General features: G+C 37.7%; 1 protein-coding gene across 1 annotated transcript; it reads right to left on the bottom strand.

Annotated features, from left to right (window-relative positions):
• Positions 1-8,510: 8,510 nt before the first annotated feature.
• Positions 8,511-12,129, bottom strand: sox18 (SRY-box transcription factor 18). The gene is made up of 2 exons (XM_051096765.1): positions 11,497-12,129; positions 8,511-10,354 (listed from the first exon to the last, which is right to left on the bottom strand). The coding sequence occupies exons 1-2, from the start codon at positions 11,879-11,881 to the stop codon at positions 9,426-9,428; spliced, it is 1,314 nt and encodes a 437-aa protein (XP_050952722.1). The 5' UTR covers positions 11,882-12,129; the 3' UTR covers positions 8,511-9,425.
• Positions 12,130-15,351: the final 3,222 nt, after the last annotated feature.

Here is a 15,351-nt window from a genome sequence, read left to right as displayed (position 1 = left end):
ATAAAATGACTGTAAAAAGCATGATTTATAGTTCAGGCACAGCTTTTCACAAAAACATTGAGTTTATAAAATGATAAACATCACATTTCTGCCTTCAAACCATTTTTAAGAAAAGGAATGAGTCGAAAGTACCCATTAAATACACACACACACACACACACACACACAAACAAACATATACATATGAAGAGTTCATTTGCAAAAACAAATAAATCCGTTTTTATTAATATTTATCAATATTTAATATTCATAAACATGTTTTTTTATTGTGTGTGTGTGTGTGTTGTTGTTTTTTTTGTTTGTTTGTTTGTTTTTTTGTGTTTTATTGTGTTAGTTAGCTGTATTTTTGAGCTATTAATATTCATTCAAAATAAACCAACCACAGTTTGATTGATATTACTTGGAATGCAGAATAATTATTTAAAAAAAAAAAAAAAAAAAAAAAAAAAATTGTCTGTTCTTGCAAATTAACTCTTAATATATACAAATATACACATGAACTCTTCATATATACACACACACAAATACATGCATACATAAATTTATTAACATATCAATATATCTTAGTGTCTTACTTGTTTAGATTTCTAGAAGACACATCAGCTTCTTAACCATCCACCAGTTCACATTTACAACTGCGTGCATTCCTCTAAAACAGAAAATGCAAAATACCCTTATTACTTTTGTTTATAAAGGATGAAAAGGCAATACAGCGGTTCACTTACCTTAGCCAAAACTTTTTCTCCGTCAGTAAAGTTGTGACATTCTTTCATTTCGCCAAAATTAGGCAGCGATGAAGAAACCAGTGATCAATGTATGCTGTTATAAAAACGAATAGCAGATAAAATGTTAAAAGTATGCAGCAGTCGAATGTGGCATTATTTGTACTTGCTTTCGTGCTTTAGCTAACGCTAATTTTACTGGGACTTGAGTAGCCTAGAAAGAGCACAGGAAGGTTTTATTTAACTGCCTATATATCATTAATAAGACGGAAAAGCACTAATTTTAATATTTCGCCGCATCCTCTGTTCCACAAGCACACGTACAAATACACTACAGTCCATATGCGCGTTCACATCCCAACCGCACGAAATTATCTATTAACGGCGCAATATACCAGTTACACTCGTCTGCAAAACAACACTAAAAGCAGACTAAAACACTTACAGAAATTAAAATTTTTGACTTAACACAAAGAAGTCTTTAGATTTTCTTACCTGACTGGTACTTCTAGCTCCGACGCCATGATACACCTCCTTCGCGCCGTCTTCATAAAATGCGTTGGAAACATCATATCCGGTTTTTTGAACGGCGAAATTAAACCGTTTACGTTAGTTTAACGATTGATAATCAAGTAAAATGGAAACTTAAACAGTTTAAATTAATAGAGCACAATACAATAGTGTTTTGGTGGAAAAAGAAATACACTTGTGTTGTTTTAACAATAAATACCTGGGTAAAATGAACAGTGGCACAAAACCATTTTTTTGAGTGTACAGTGGTTGCGGCAACTTCCATTTTTATTACTGATAGTTTGCACCAGTTTCCCAGGAAGTGACGATTTTTTTCTCTTGGATGGAAGTGGTCTTTTATTCAGAAAATTCTTAATGCAATATTCCATTTTTTTTAATGGAAACATAGCTTTACCCTTTAACTGTCACCGTCCGCTCTGTGTGACGCTGAAGTTTACTTCACCATATTACAAATAAATCCTAATCTAATCATGACAAACTATACATTGTTGGAAAGGTCTAAGACTCCTAAATAGATATTTTACCACTCTTTTGTGTTACAAATTATATAGGAAAAGTAATAGATTAATATATGTCAAGAGTGCAACTTTAAAAAATCTACATCATAACATAAGTTCTGAACTTTGCCACAAAAGACTTTTTTCCCTATCACGTTTTAGAAATCATAAGAAATTCTATATCAGTTCAAAACTTAAAATCTCAAAATTCATCTTTTGAAAGGCAAATGTACATTGAAATCATATTACAAAATGTTTTCATTCATGAATTATAAAAATTTAAGTTTGGATAGTGCATTTTTATGTCTGTGTTCAAAAATAGGAGTGACAGTTAAAGGGTTAAAGGGTTTTTCCAGGGTTTTTCCTCCATATAGTGGACTTCTATGGTGCCTGTGAGTTTGAAGTTCCAGAATGTAGTTTAAATGCAGCTTCAAAGGGCTCTAACTGATCCCAAGCCGAGGAAGGAGGGTCTTATCTAGCAAAACAATTGGTTATTTTCTAAAAAAAATTACAATTTATATCCACAAGTTTCCTATGCCCTATGAGGCCTTGCGTCAAAAGTGGGACTGTCTTCCGGTTCAAAGTAAACAAGCGGGACGTGACACTCATTCATTCAACAGTTGACAGGAGTGACGGGCAAATGAAGCCTCGTGAAGCACCAAGACTTTCCTCTGACTGTTTCGGGAAAAGATTCAAAGCTTAAAGAGTGTCGGAAACAGCACGATCCGGTTAGTAAAAAATAAAGCAGCCAAAAGACTAAAGCTATGTCAGAAGAAGCGTTCACCACAATTTCCATAGATCGGTCCATGTTATATGCACAAATAAAAGCCTAACCGTGTGTGTGTTTGTTTGTTGAATTTCTGACTCTGATAAATTAATTTACCCATTGAACAGTGCCATTAAATGCCAGTACGAATATCAGTATGATGTAATAGAAGAATAGTGTGCACATATATTAATTGCATATGGCATATATTTAATTTTCCTGAAATAATTTGTGGTCTTCATATTACTTGTATGACTGGGTATCAAAAAATGTAATTATTTAATAGGTACTCGCAAAGTAAGATCTGGGGGTCGAACATTAGGACACGCAAAGTGTATCGCGCACATGACTGGACAGAAAGTGAGGCTTTTACGAAAGGGATTTCTACGTTAACAAGCCTTGAATCGAGGCTTCATCTGGCATGCCCTTTAACACAAGCTCTGATGTCTCGGTTCAAACGTCATTTCACTAGTTGACTGTAATTCAAGATTTAGCGATCCAAGCTCGCTAATGATGTGGGAACACAAATTCGAAAAACATATGTTGTCCCTAAGAATGTAATGACATCTCTCATAATGGTGTGCATCTTTACAAAGTAAACAATGGTCTAAAACACTTACCCTCTTCGCTAATTAGCACACAAAATACCATTCTTTTTTACAGGAAACTTGTGGATAACTTTTAACCACAAATGCTCATCTTGTCTAGCTTCGTGATACGCGTGCATACTCTGTGCAGTCCTGTTCAATACAATTAGGGTATGTCAAAAAACTCCCATCTCATTTTCTCCTCCAACTTCAAAATCATCCTACATCACTGTTTTAGCTTTTTTTTAAAAGGTGTTTGACCTCCTTTGCATGTTCACTTTGTGAACACTGGGTCGGTACTTCTGCAACAATGTAGGGCAATTTTGAAATTGGAGGAGAAAATGAGATGTGAGTTTTTCGACATACCCTGACTGTCTTGAACGGGAGTGCACAGAGTACGCATGTGCATCACAGAGCTAGACAAGATGAGCATTTGAGGTTAAAAAGTGTAGAAATTGTACTTTTTTTTTTTTTAAATAACCGATCATTTCTCTACATAAGACCCTTCTTCCTCTGCTGGGATCGTTTAGAGCCCTTTGAAGCTGCGTTTAAACTGCATTTTGGAAGTTCAAACTCGCGACCACCATAGAAGTCCACTATATGGAGAAAAATCCTGTTTTTTCCTCTCAAAAACGTAATTTCTTTACGACTGAAGAAAGAAAGACATGAACATCTTGGATGACAAGAGGGTGAGTAAATCATCAGTAAATTTTTGTTCTGAAAGTGAACTACTAATTAAGATATTCCAGTCTCGAGATAATGCGAACACAGCGTGAGCAAAGGATGATATAGTTTTAAAAATCTTGTCCATGAGTCCGCAACACAACAGTAACGTTAAGGACATAAAGGAATGCTGTTGTTGCAATTCATTTTTTAGAAATTATTTTTTTCCAGCTGATGAAAGTTTAACACATTGACAGCCAATCAGAATCCATCCTGCTTTAAAAAGCTTGAGCATTTACAGTGGCAAACAACAGAACAGCATTGCATGGTTATTATATAGTTATCATTATAGTTACGATTCTTGGTGTGAACAGCCCTTTTATGAAGTAGCTCTTTTCATGAGTCAGCCAAAAAGCTTCACAAAAGCCTCAAGCTCCTTTGTAATTAAGTGGTTAGAATCAGAGTCGATATTACAAAATGTTTTCATTCATGAATTATAAAAATTTAAGTTTGGATAGTGCATTTTTATGTCTGTGTTCAAAAATAGGAGTGACAGTTAAAGGGTTAAAGGGTTTTTCCAGGGTTTTTCCTCCATATAGTGGACTTCTATGGTGCCTGTGAGTTTGAAGTTCCAGAATGTAGTTTAAATGCAGCTTCAAAGGGCTCTAACTGATCCCAAGCCGAGGAAGGAGGGTCTTATCTAGCAAAACAATTGGTTATTTTCTAAAAAAAAATTACAATTTATATCCACAAGTTTCCTATGCCCTATGAGGCCTTGCGTCAAAAGTGGGACTGTCTTCCGGTTCAAAGTAAACAAGCGGGACGTGACACTCATTCATTCAACAGTTGACAGGAGTGACGGGCAAATGAAGCCTCGTGAAGCACCAAGACTTTCCTCTGACTGTTTCGGGAAAAGATTCAAAGCTTAAAGAGTGTCGGAAACAGCACGATCCGGTTAGTAAAAAATAAAGCAGCCAAAAGACTAAAGCTATGTCAGAAGAAGCGTTCACCACAATTTCCATAGATCGGTCCATGTTATATGCACAAATAAAAGCCTAACCGTGTGTGTGTTTGTTTGTTGAATTTCTGACTCTGATAAATTAATTTACCCATTGAACAGTGCCATTAAATGCCAGTACGAATATCAGTATGATGTAATAGAAGAATAGTGTGCACATATATTAATTGCATATGGCATATATTTAATTTTCCTGAAATAATTTGTGGTCTTCATATTACTTGTATGACTGGGTATCAAAAAATGTAATTATTTAATAGGTACTGGCAAAGTAAGATCTGGGGGTCGAACATTAGGACACGCAAAGTGTATCGCGCACATGACTGGACAGAAAGTGAGGCTTTTACGAAAGGGATTTCTACGTTAACAAGCCTTGAATCGAGGCTTCATCTGGCATGCCCTTTAACACAAGCTCTGATGTCTCGGTTCAAACGTCATTTCACTAGTTGACTGTAATTCAAGATTTAGCGATCCAAGCTCGCTAATGATGTGGGAACACAAATTCGAAAAACATATGTTGTCCCTAAGAATGTAATGACATCTCTCATAATGGTGTGCATCTTTACAAAGTAAACAATGGTCTAAAACACTTACCCTCTTCGCTAATTAGCACACAAAATACCATTCTTTTTTACAGGAAACTTGTGGATAACTTTTAACCACAAATGCTCATCTTGTCTAGCTTCGTGATACGCGTGCATACTCTGTGCAGTCCTGTTCAATACAATTAGGGTATGTCAAAAAACTCCCATCTCATTTTCTCCTCCAACTTCAAAATCATCCTACATCACTGTTTTAGCTTTTTTTTAAAAGGTGTTTGACCTTCTTTGCATGTTCACTTTGTGAACACTGGGTCGGTACTTCTGCAACAATGTAGGTCAATTTTGAAATTGGAGGAGAAAATGAGATGTGAGTTTTTCGACATACCCTGACTGTCTTGAACGGGAGTGCACAGAGTACACATGTGCATCACAGAGCTAGACAAGATGAGCATTTGAGGTTAAAAAGTGTAGAAATTGTACTTTTTTTTTTTTTTTAAATAACCGATCATTTCTCTACATAAGACCCTTCTTCCTCTGCTGGGATCGTTTAGAGCCCTTTGAAGCTGCGTTTAAACTGCATTTTGGAAGTTCAAACTCGCGACCACCATAGAAGTCCACTATATGGAGAAAAATCCTGTTTTTCCTCAAAAAACGTAATTTCTTTACGACTGAAGAAAGAAAGACATGAACATCTTGGATGACAAGAGGGTGAGTAAATCATCAGTAAATTTTTGTTCTGAAAGTGAACTACTAATTAAGATATTCCAGTCTCGAGATAATGCGAACACAGCGTGAGCAAAGGATGATATAGTTTTAAAAATCTTGTCCATGAGTCCGCAACACAACAGTAACGTTAAGGACATAAAGGAATGCTGTTGTTGCAATTCATTTTTTAGAAATTATTTTTTTCCAGCTGATGAAAGTTTAACACATTGACAGCCAATCAGAATCCATCCTGCTTTAAAAAGCTTGAGCATTTACAGTGGCAAACAACAGAACAGCATTGCATGGTTATTATATAGTTATCATTATAGTTACGATTCTTGGTGTGAACAGCCCTTTTATGAAGTAGCTCTTTTCATGAGTCAGCCAAAAAAGCTTCACAAAAAGCCTCAAGCTCCTTTGTAATTAAGTGGTTAGAATCAGAGTCGCTCAGTTAGTGAATCATTTAGAGTCGTTACTGCTGACAGAGTCATTTTCGGTCTGATTTAAAATGAACTGCTGTTGTATAGTAGTTACATTTTAGATTTGTGAATTAAGTTTTTAACAGACCCCCTAAAGTGTGTGATGAGTTTGGTCGGGGGTAATTAAGAATGAGGGAAAGTCACATGCGATGAGATTGGATAAAACCGGTTATGTTCGGATGTTCCATGTTCGCGAATCAGTCTGAATGAACAATATAATGGTGTTAATAGGAAGACTAATTAAAAAAGTTAACAACTCACAAAATTAGATATAACCACTTTGTTATGTCAAAATAAGACTTAAAACATGATCTGTGGGAGTTTTAGTGAGTAATCGCTTGGTGAAATTGAAAGTAATTTTAGTGTCTGTGAACAATATTTACAGAGCTTTGATGACTGATGATCCAAAAATTTCAATAAGTAGTTAAAAGATAACTATTAAAAATAATAACTGAACATAAGTTCACAAATAAATATATTGTTTAAATTGTTACTGGCTTGAGTTATTATTTTGGAATAAATGTAAAATGCTCAAAAACACCAACTTCATGAGATTCATACTTGGTTTTAATAAACTAAATACTGATTACACTATTAATGTAAAAGAAAAAAAGCTTTATTTAAATGTTTTAACTATAAAAACCTTCCTCTTTTTTTCTGTCTGGAGCCCTGATATTATCACAACTATGCAGGTATAGAAACAGTGTAAGCAAAAGTTGTAGCAAAAATGTTCAAAGGCATTGAGACTGCTTTGAACCTTTTTATTTTTAGGTCCAAAATCTTTTCATAAAAACAAACACTGGTCAGTTGACTGATAATGAGATACAAAGACTTGAGAGAGCTTAAGAAACATTGTTTTAAACTTGAGATTCCTGAAGCCTGCAGAGTTGAGTTTTGATTATTCATCCTTCCAAAAGTCAAGAGCTTTACTGTCAATTTCATTTGAAAAAAAAAAAAGAAAGAAAGAAATCACCAGGGGTGCATGTCATGAAAACCTTGTTCATGAGTTCACAAAGCCACAGATGGGCAATAAACCACGTACTGTGAAAGAAATGGCGAAATACCACCGGCGACCACAAGCGTAGCTCTCAAGCGTTCTTTCTGTCTGTCACACGCAGCTTAAAATAAACGTCATTTTGCTGACCTGCACATCGGACTTCAGAATTACTGGACCTGCATGATCGGTCAGTGTTGTTCTTTCCATTCGGGGAGCTGGTCAGGGGTGAAAAAAAGCTCCTCTTCCCTTTAACATCCTTCCCTCTGCAGCACACACACAGAGATATTCTCCAACACACAGATTCCTGCTATCCCAACATCCCCAGTTTCCCCAGGATCTTCCTCTGTTTTGACATTCCTGCTAATTTTATGGCTAATTAATTGGCGGGCTGAAACTTTACCGCACGGCAGCTGACCTGGACCTAACTGAGCCCACTTAACGTCCTGGCAAAAGAATCTGTGGTGTGTCATTCAACACACATGCAAATATAGTCAGCGTGATATGAGGGAAAAGAACACATGAAATGTGTATCATTGGATGTAAAGAATAACACACACTAGGCATGCTGCCTGAAATGTAAATGCTTTGGAAAGACTGTTTTCCCTTTAGAAATGCACTCTTATATCAGTCTTTTTGTTCTCCGGTATTGAATGAATCAACACGAGGGAGCATTTCTTTAATCTCAGAGCTGCCTTTTTTTGTATGAAGACATAAGAGAAGACAGTTTCAGTTTTGTTCTCCTCAGTCGAAAATGTTTTCTTTTTGTCCGTGGTTTTAGGGGAAAAAATAGCTTAAAGAGCCAAACTCATTTTGTGGCTGATCAAAAATCTTGGAGGAGGGAATCAGAGAGACAAGACTGGATTACAACTTAAACATTGCGGCCCTGCTCTCGCTCTCCGCTTCTCTCAAAAGGCAACAACAACTGCAGCCACATCACCATTTTACATAAATCAGGCAAATATGCACCTAATGCAAGTGTAATGATTTTGACAAGTACCCAATATTTAGTGACAACTTTATTTCGCAAAATATGCATTGATACATTTGGATGTGTAATACAAGTTTGTGTGTTTAATTAAAACGGTTTTAAGAAGTAAAAACATATTGAAAAGCACATGCACTCTGTGGTGTGGGAAAGTGTGTTAGTGAAATACTATGTACAATTGTGTGTTTTCAATTTAATTGCTTTGATTTAATAGCTCTGAGACATTTTTTATTGCAAACTCTTTTTATTTGAAGATAATTATTACCAAAAGGGAGAGAGTTATTACCAACTCAACATGTTCCTCAAGTGCTAAGAGGATTACAAAATGTCATGTCCACATGAAATGCCCAATTCAACCACACAGAAGGGAAGAACGCAAGATAAATTAGTCGCCAATAGATCGAAGTACGTCAGATGGCATCAAAAAGAGTATTTGAAAGATATTAAGTGCAGTATAAAAGTCTTGAGTGGTTTTCACATACCCAGTGCAAAACATATCTTCATACAACCTTATATAAAATGTCTATAAAAATAGAAATAAACAATATAAAAGGCAAATAAAAGACAAATATATATATATATAGCAAAAATATTCACATTCTTGACTTCCACGTCCCAGTACCCTCATGTGAGACCGTAAGCATACAGTAGCTGGATGGAGTCAGCAAAATTATCGGTTAAATTCGACCACAGTCTCAGAAAGTACAGGTTATCAAGACCAGAAATGACTAGTCATACTGTGAAATGCAATTTAGTGAAGTCTATACGGTGAGAACCATCCTGTATAGAGTTCAGTAACCTCCAGTGATTCGTGAAACCGGGCAAGATGATTCCCTGAAGAAGGTAACTCGAATAAATCAAAAAGATCTGAGACTCAAAAAAAGCCATATGTGCACCAGACTTCAGGACTGCGTGGAGATTGCGGAAGTAGTTTTATCCCGTAATGCACGCGCTGTAGTAGACGGCGCTGCTGGCGTCGGACAGGGCCGATATCAAAGCGCTGCTCTCCTCGCAAGGGGGGTTCCTACTCAATCGAGTCCTGCTCGCGCTCAGGTATTGGTCAAACTCAATCCTGTCCACTTCGCCCCAGAACTCGGCCGAGGGTCCCAGCTGGTCCACAGCGTCTAGAGAGGACGGAGCGACCTGAGCGACCGCCGAGGTCTCGGGCGGAGGAGACAGCTGGCCCAGATGAGAGGTGAAGGCAGGCTGGGATTGACTGCTCCCGTATATCTGACCGTAATAGCCTGCAGGTGTGGGAGTGTGAGGAGCCTTGGAGGATTCTGGGAGGCTCATGTTGGGGTAGAGAGCGTTAGGGTTCGTGGGCTCGACGACCAGGCATTTCTCCTGCAGTGGGAGGCAGGCCAGCGGAGACTTCTGGTTGAGGTGTGGGTGGGAATGCTGGAGGTTATGGGAGTTGTGGTGAGGGTGGTGGCCAGTCTGATGGTTTGGATGCTGGTGGTAGTTTATCCACGAACCCAGACCCACATCATCCTGCATGTGAGGGGGGAAAAACACTGAATCTCCGCCTCCCTCCTCCAACACGTCTAGCGGTGACATCTCCGGCGTCGGCAGGCCGAAACTCTCCAGCTCCGGAGCTCCGGAGGGGTGGAGATCTCGGAAGTGTCCCAGTGGAGGCAGCAGATGATGGGCATGGCGGTGCGGCGAGTAGGCGTCTCCCGGGCCTCCGGCGAGGCCTTGGAGGAGCAAACCCGGTTCAACTCGTTTCATCTTCTTAGGCTGTTTCTTGCGTCGAGGACGGTATTTGTAGTTCGGGTGATCCTGGAGGTGCTGCAAACGGAGTCGTTCGGCTTCCTCCACAAACGGACGTTTGTCTAGTGTGCTTAGAGCCTTCCAGGACTGACCTAAAAACATCATCCAATCAGTGTTATTGTTTCAGGATTTGTTGTGCTACTTTTTGTGTTTGCTGTTTTTGCTTTAGCAGTTTAGTATAAATATGATTTTTATCATACCTTGTTTAGTCACTACAACAATGTTCTAATTTAATCCAGAAACAATGCCAGGGTATTGAGCCAGATTCCTCTGATTATTTATAAAAAGTTTTTAATTTAGCTCTCTGGAATAAATATACAGATATAATCATGCACAAATGATTTTTAAATGAGCTGTCACAATTATTACGTTCGCAGCAGCGATTGATTTTAGGGAAAAAAAACCAGATGTAACACAAGTACTGACAAACGTGTGTGACATGAGCAAATCATTACATGTAACTGGTGCGGAGCACACGGGGTTGGGTTGTAGTACTTGAATTATTAATGGGTCAATGGCTGCAGACAATCGGCAGCTTGTGTGTCTGCCGCAGCCCTGTTATATTTAAAAAAATAAGGACATTAAAATGTCCCCCCGAGAAACATCCAAACACAAATATTGTGCAAGATTTACAAACTTTTCAAATGACTTCCATGCCATGTGCGCCCAGGGCTTGTTTTCCAATCAATAATTCTAAGCGGCATACAAAGTTCAGGTTTTTTTTTTAATTATAATAATAAACCGGCACATTTAATTTTATTTAATTTCTTTTTTTGTGCTTGTAGTAATTTTAAATGACAATAAATCAGTCTGATTATAAAAGTAGACAGGGTGTGAAAAAGGAACGTGATTTTGTGCAACATGAATATCATTTCAACATTAAATACAAACATTTAAACAATTATGTTTGGAATTAACATTTTATGGCCATTTACTAAAGATTTAAGTGACAGTGTGGTCATGTTTGCTTGCTAGTATAATTTTTATGGATCTCAAAACCATTTATTCCTCTAATAACCTCACACTAACAATCTTTTTAAAATGTATTTATAATTCTTAATATTTTATTTTTTTATTACATGTGTTAATACATGCAATACATTAATACATTAGCACATGGCAATTCTGACACATCAACATTTTTATATTTTAAACCACCAGTTTTCAAATATGTCACATCCGTGCCGATGCACTAGACTAACCCCCGTGATGTGATGTATAGCGAGCGTCTTACCCAGCATCTTACTGAGCACGGCGTTATGCAGATCTGGGTTCTGGAGGGCCAGGCGCTTGCGCTCATCTTTAGCCCACACCATGAAGGCATTCATCGGCCTCCTGATCCTCGACTCCCCCCCTGATTTCCCCTCGCCGGAGCCCAGGGTCAGAGCTCCAGTGCGGGTTGAGTCCGGGCTTCCCGTTCTTGCCTCCGCTCCGGTTCGGGAGCCCGTCCGCGTTCCAGAGCTGGGCACCGGCGCCAGCTCTGTGGTCCGGCTGCGGTCAAAACCATGTCCCCGGTCAGGCCCCGGAGTGCTGGAAGAGGCACCCCATGTCCCACGCTCCACAACCTGGCTGGGCTGAGAACTGGCCTCTTGACAGCAACTAGACTCAGATATATTCATTCCAGCAAGACCACCACGGTTAAAGCACGCTGTTGTTTTTGGATAGAAGCGACACCAGGACGTCTCTATGCTACTTTAATCTACTTTAAATACAGACTGACCAGTAACCCAAATGAAACGAATCATAAAAAGAAAGAAAAAGAGTTCGAAGAGGCTGCACCCTTTGTTTTCGGATGTATAAAATCCCACAGATGTTAGTGTTTTGTAACTCCTGCCCTCCAGACGGTACACAGTTCTTGTGCCGAGTTTGAAAGTTGTAGTGAGTTTTGATGAACCCATGCTGTAAATATATACGTGGCCTGAGCCAATCAGAGCGCCGGCCCGGACAGGAGAGGCGGGAGGGGTAGCCAGTGGGAGTTCTCCTGCCCCCCTTTACAGCCTCCACAGACAGAGAGATGTAATCTGAGAGGGCCATTGTTTTAGGCCTGCTGTACACACACTCATATAGGGCACATACACTAAATCATAACACACTTGCGTACACACAGGAACCCTGTTTGTACTGGGGGGCCGGGACCACAAAGAAAGCTGTGCACTTGAGTGTTAACAACTTGTAACAATGAGCGCAAATGTAAAGACATGGCAGTCAACACGAACTGAAGAAAACACATAAACCGAATGCACAAACTAATGTAACATAACCGTTTTAGATGCATTCAACCTTTGCCCTGAATATAAAGCATATCCTGCTCTCTGGTTTCTTGGTAGCATGAAATAACTATACTTAAAGTGATTTATAGACAGTTTTCACAGCTAAATATTTGTGGTCAACCCATAATTTATTTAAAAATACACTGTAAAAAGTGGAAACATGCCGTTTCTACCCTAAAAAATTTGTTCTATCGTATGTGACCCTTAAAAATTACTTTAAAAATTACTTTGTGTAACCCAATATAGCCTGGCTGATTTAGTCATGTTAAATATTATATTTGACTTGGATAAAAGCAGATCATTTAGAAGAATACTTTTTAGGTAATGTGCTTTTTTTTTTTCTTAGGGGTGAGAAGTGTAAAGGCTGTTTAATTCAAAGTGTGGACATGAAAAGTTCACAGATCTACAGCTAAAAAGTAGCTAACACTGTTTATTATTTTAGGAGCTTAAGTTTTACACAGTTTCATATACTGTACCGAGGAGGCAAGGGAGGCAGTGTCTCCTTAAAATATTGGATGAGGAAAAAAAACACATCTCAAATATTACACAATATAACATTAAAAAGAGTATAAATCACTTGTTTTTCTAAAGAAACATTGTCCGATAGTGACACCAGCAGGTAAAGTTACAGCAGGGGTCCACATCTCTCTCGCCTCCCCTGAGCCCACTGAGTTTTTAACAGACCCCCTACAGCGTGTCGTAAGTTTGGTAGGGGGTAATTGCGAACGAATGGGGGAAAATCACATGAGAGGAGGCAATGCCTCTTCGCGATATGATTGGATATGACTGGTTATGTTCGGCTGTGATTGGTTAATGTAATAAATCCCACTTCTTGTATTTGTGCGCGTTACACGCTCTCAAATCAGTCTGAATGAACAATATAATGGGGTTAATGGGAAGACTAATTTAAAAAAGTAAGTAAACAACTCACATACTTAGATAATATGACTTAAAATGGCATGAAAACATGATCTGTGGGAGTTTTTAGTGAACAGCGTGCTTGGTGAAATTCAAAGTAAATCTCTGTGTCTGTAACCAGTATTTACCGAGCTTTGATGACAGATGATCCAACAAATTCAAAAATAGTTAAAAGTTAACTATTAAAAAGAATAGCTAAACATAAGTTCACAAATTAAATATATTGTTTAAATAGTTAATGCCTTGAGTTATTATTCTACACTGTAAAAAACAAAAACAAACAAAAAACAGTTCGTTGAGTCAACTTAAACAACTTTGTTACCCTGCTGCCTTAAAACTTTAAGTTCAATCAACTCAAATAAGTTTAGTCAACTTGAAATGTTAAGTTTAGTTGTTAAGTACTACACAACTTATATATTTGAGTTGACTTAAAAAAAAATTTGTTTGTTAAACTTAAATCTGGGTAAGTTACCCAGCTGCCTTAAAATTTTAAGTTGAATCAACTCAAATATCTAAGTTGTCACTTAGTACAACTTAACATTTCAAGTTGACTAAACATTTTAAGTTGACTGAACTTAAACTTTTAAGGCAGCCAGGTTACAAATTATTTTAAGTTGACTCAACAAATTGTTTTTTTTTACAGCACGTTATAAATTAATAAAAATAATTACAAACACCACATTGATGATATTCATATTTGGCTTTAATAAATAGAATTTTTGATTACATTGATTACAAATATATATTTTTTATTTTTCTGATAGCGTAACCAAGAAAATGTGACTGGGATGTGAATTTAGATTTGATTTAAAAAACAACAACAACAACTTTGAGGACTTTACTACTGATATATATTTTAAATAGGATGAACTTTCAGAGATTCATCTGTTACAGTTATGAAAATGTTCTTTTGGTTGACTAAAATATTTCATTTAAAATACATTTTTTGTCAAATGACCAAAATTATGAGTTAAAAAATTCACACTTCATGTGAGCTGGCATTATTCCTGTCAGGGTTTGTATGCAAACATCAAGTATTTTTATTGCTCATCTAAACATTATTTTTATAGTCTAATGAGCTGAAATCACGGCCGTGCTCGGGGTGACAGCAGCATTTATTACACGGCTGTTAGTGAAAAATGCAGCAAAGGAGGAGGCGAGTTATTAAACAGCTGCGATTACAATGAATTTCACACTTCACAATGAGCTTCATTAACTTCATGCGAGTAAAATGGAGAATATAAAAATAGTTACGTTTGCCAGTGAAGTAGAGAGTAGATCAATCACTCTTGTTATAAAAATAGAAGAAACGCCGAACATTGGACGGTTCAGGGAGGGCGACCTCTTAATGAGATGGGATGTCGGCCTGCCTCTCTCCTTTGACAAGGGTCACGGTCAACAACAGTTGAACACAATCGTTTAACCTCATCTAACTCAAGAGGATGTGATAGTTAAAGACCAGCACTCTTAACTTCACAACTGATTGTGAAAAACTAGTTCCATGTGTTTAAAACTATATGTACACGAATGCATGTGTGTGAAATGTAAAGTTGGCTTTTGATTTACCTTATAAGAATGTGAAGTAACCACATTTAAACATTCTCAAACGTCCATGTGAAAACCACAAATTAGTCCTGTGGTTTCTTGTCTCCACACCTATGCAATTCATCCAGTCTTAGACGGCTACATCCAGCCAATTTCTCCCCCTATTGAGCACTAAATCAATATTCTCGACTCTATGAATAAATGCAAGGCGAGGCATGAGAGTTGAGGCCGTACAGAATCGCACTGAGGGGGAAATGGAGTTTTATGTGTGTGTGTGAAGTGGATTTAGCTCTATTAGTACAGTAGGCGGCTCAGGAACAGGCCACAAAGGCCACAAGAGGCATTTTATTGTTTAA

The sequence above is a fragment of the Labeo rohita genome, chromosome 23 (assembly GCF_022985175.1).
Source record: "Labeo rohita strain BAU-BD-2019 chromosome 23, IGBB_LRoh.1.0, whole genome shotgun sequence".
Taxonomy (NCBI): Eukaryota; Metazoa; Chordata; class Actinopteri; order Cypriniformes; family Cyprinidae; genus Labeo; species Labeo rohita.
Note: the sequence above shows the minus strand (reverse complement) of the source record. Positions and strands in the feature narration are given on the sequence as shown.

What these genes read in the sequence shown, in the direction of transcription:
- sox18 (XM_051096765.1), bottom strand. Translation starts at nt 11,881, where the DNA reads ATGAATATATCTGAGTCTAGTTGCTGTCAAGAGGCCAGTTCTCAGCCC. An exon ending in CGTGCTCAGTAAGATGCTGG is followed by an intron (nt 10,355 to 11,496) that starts GTAAGACGCTCG and finishes TGATGTTTTTAG; the next exon opens with GTCAGTCCTGGAAGGCTCTA.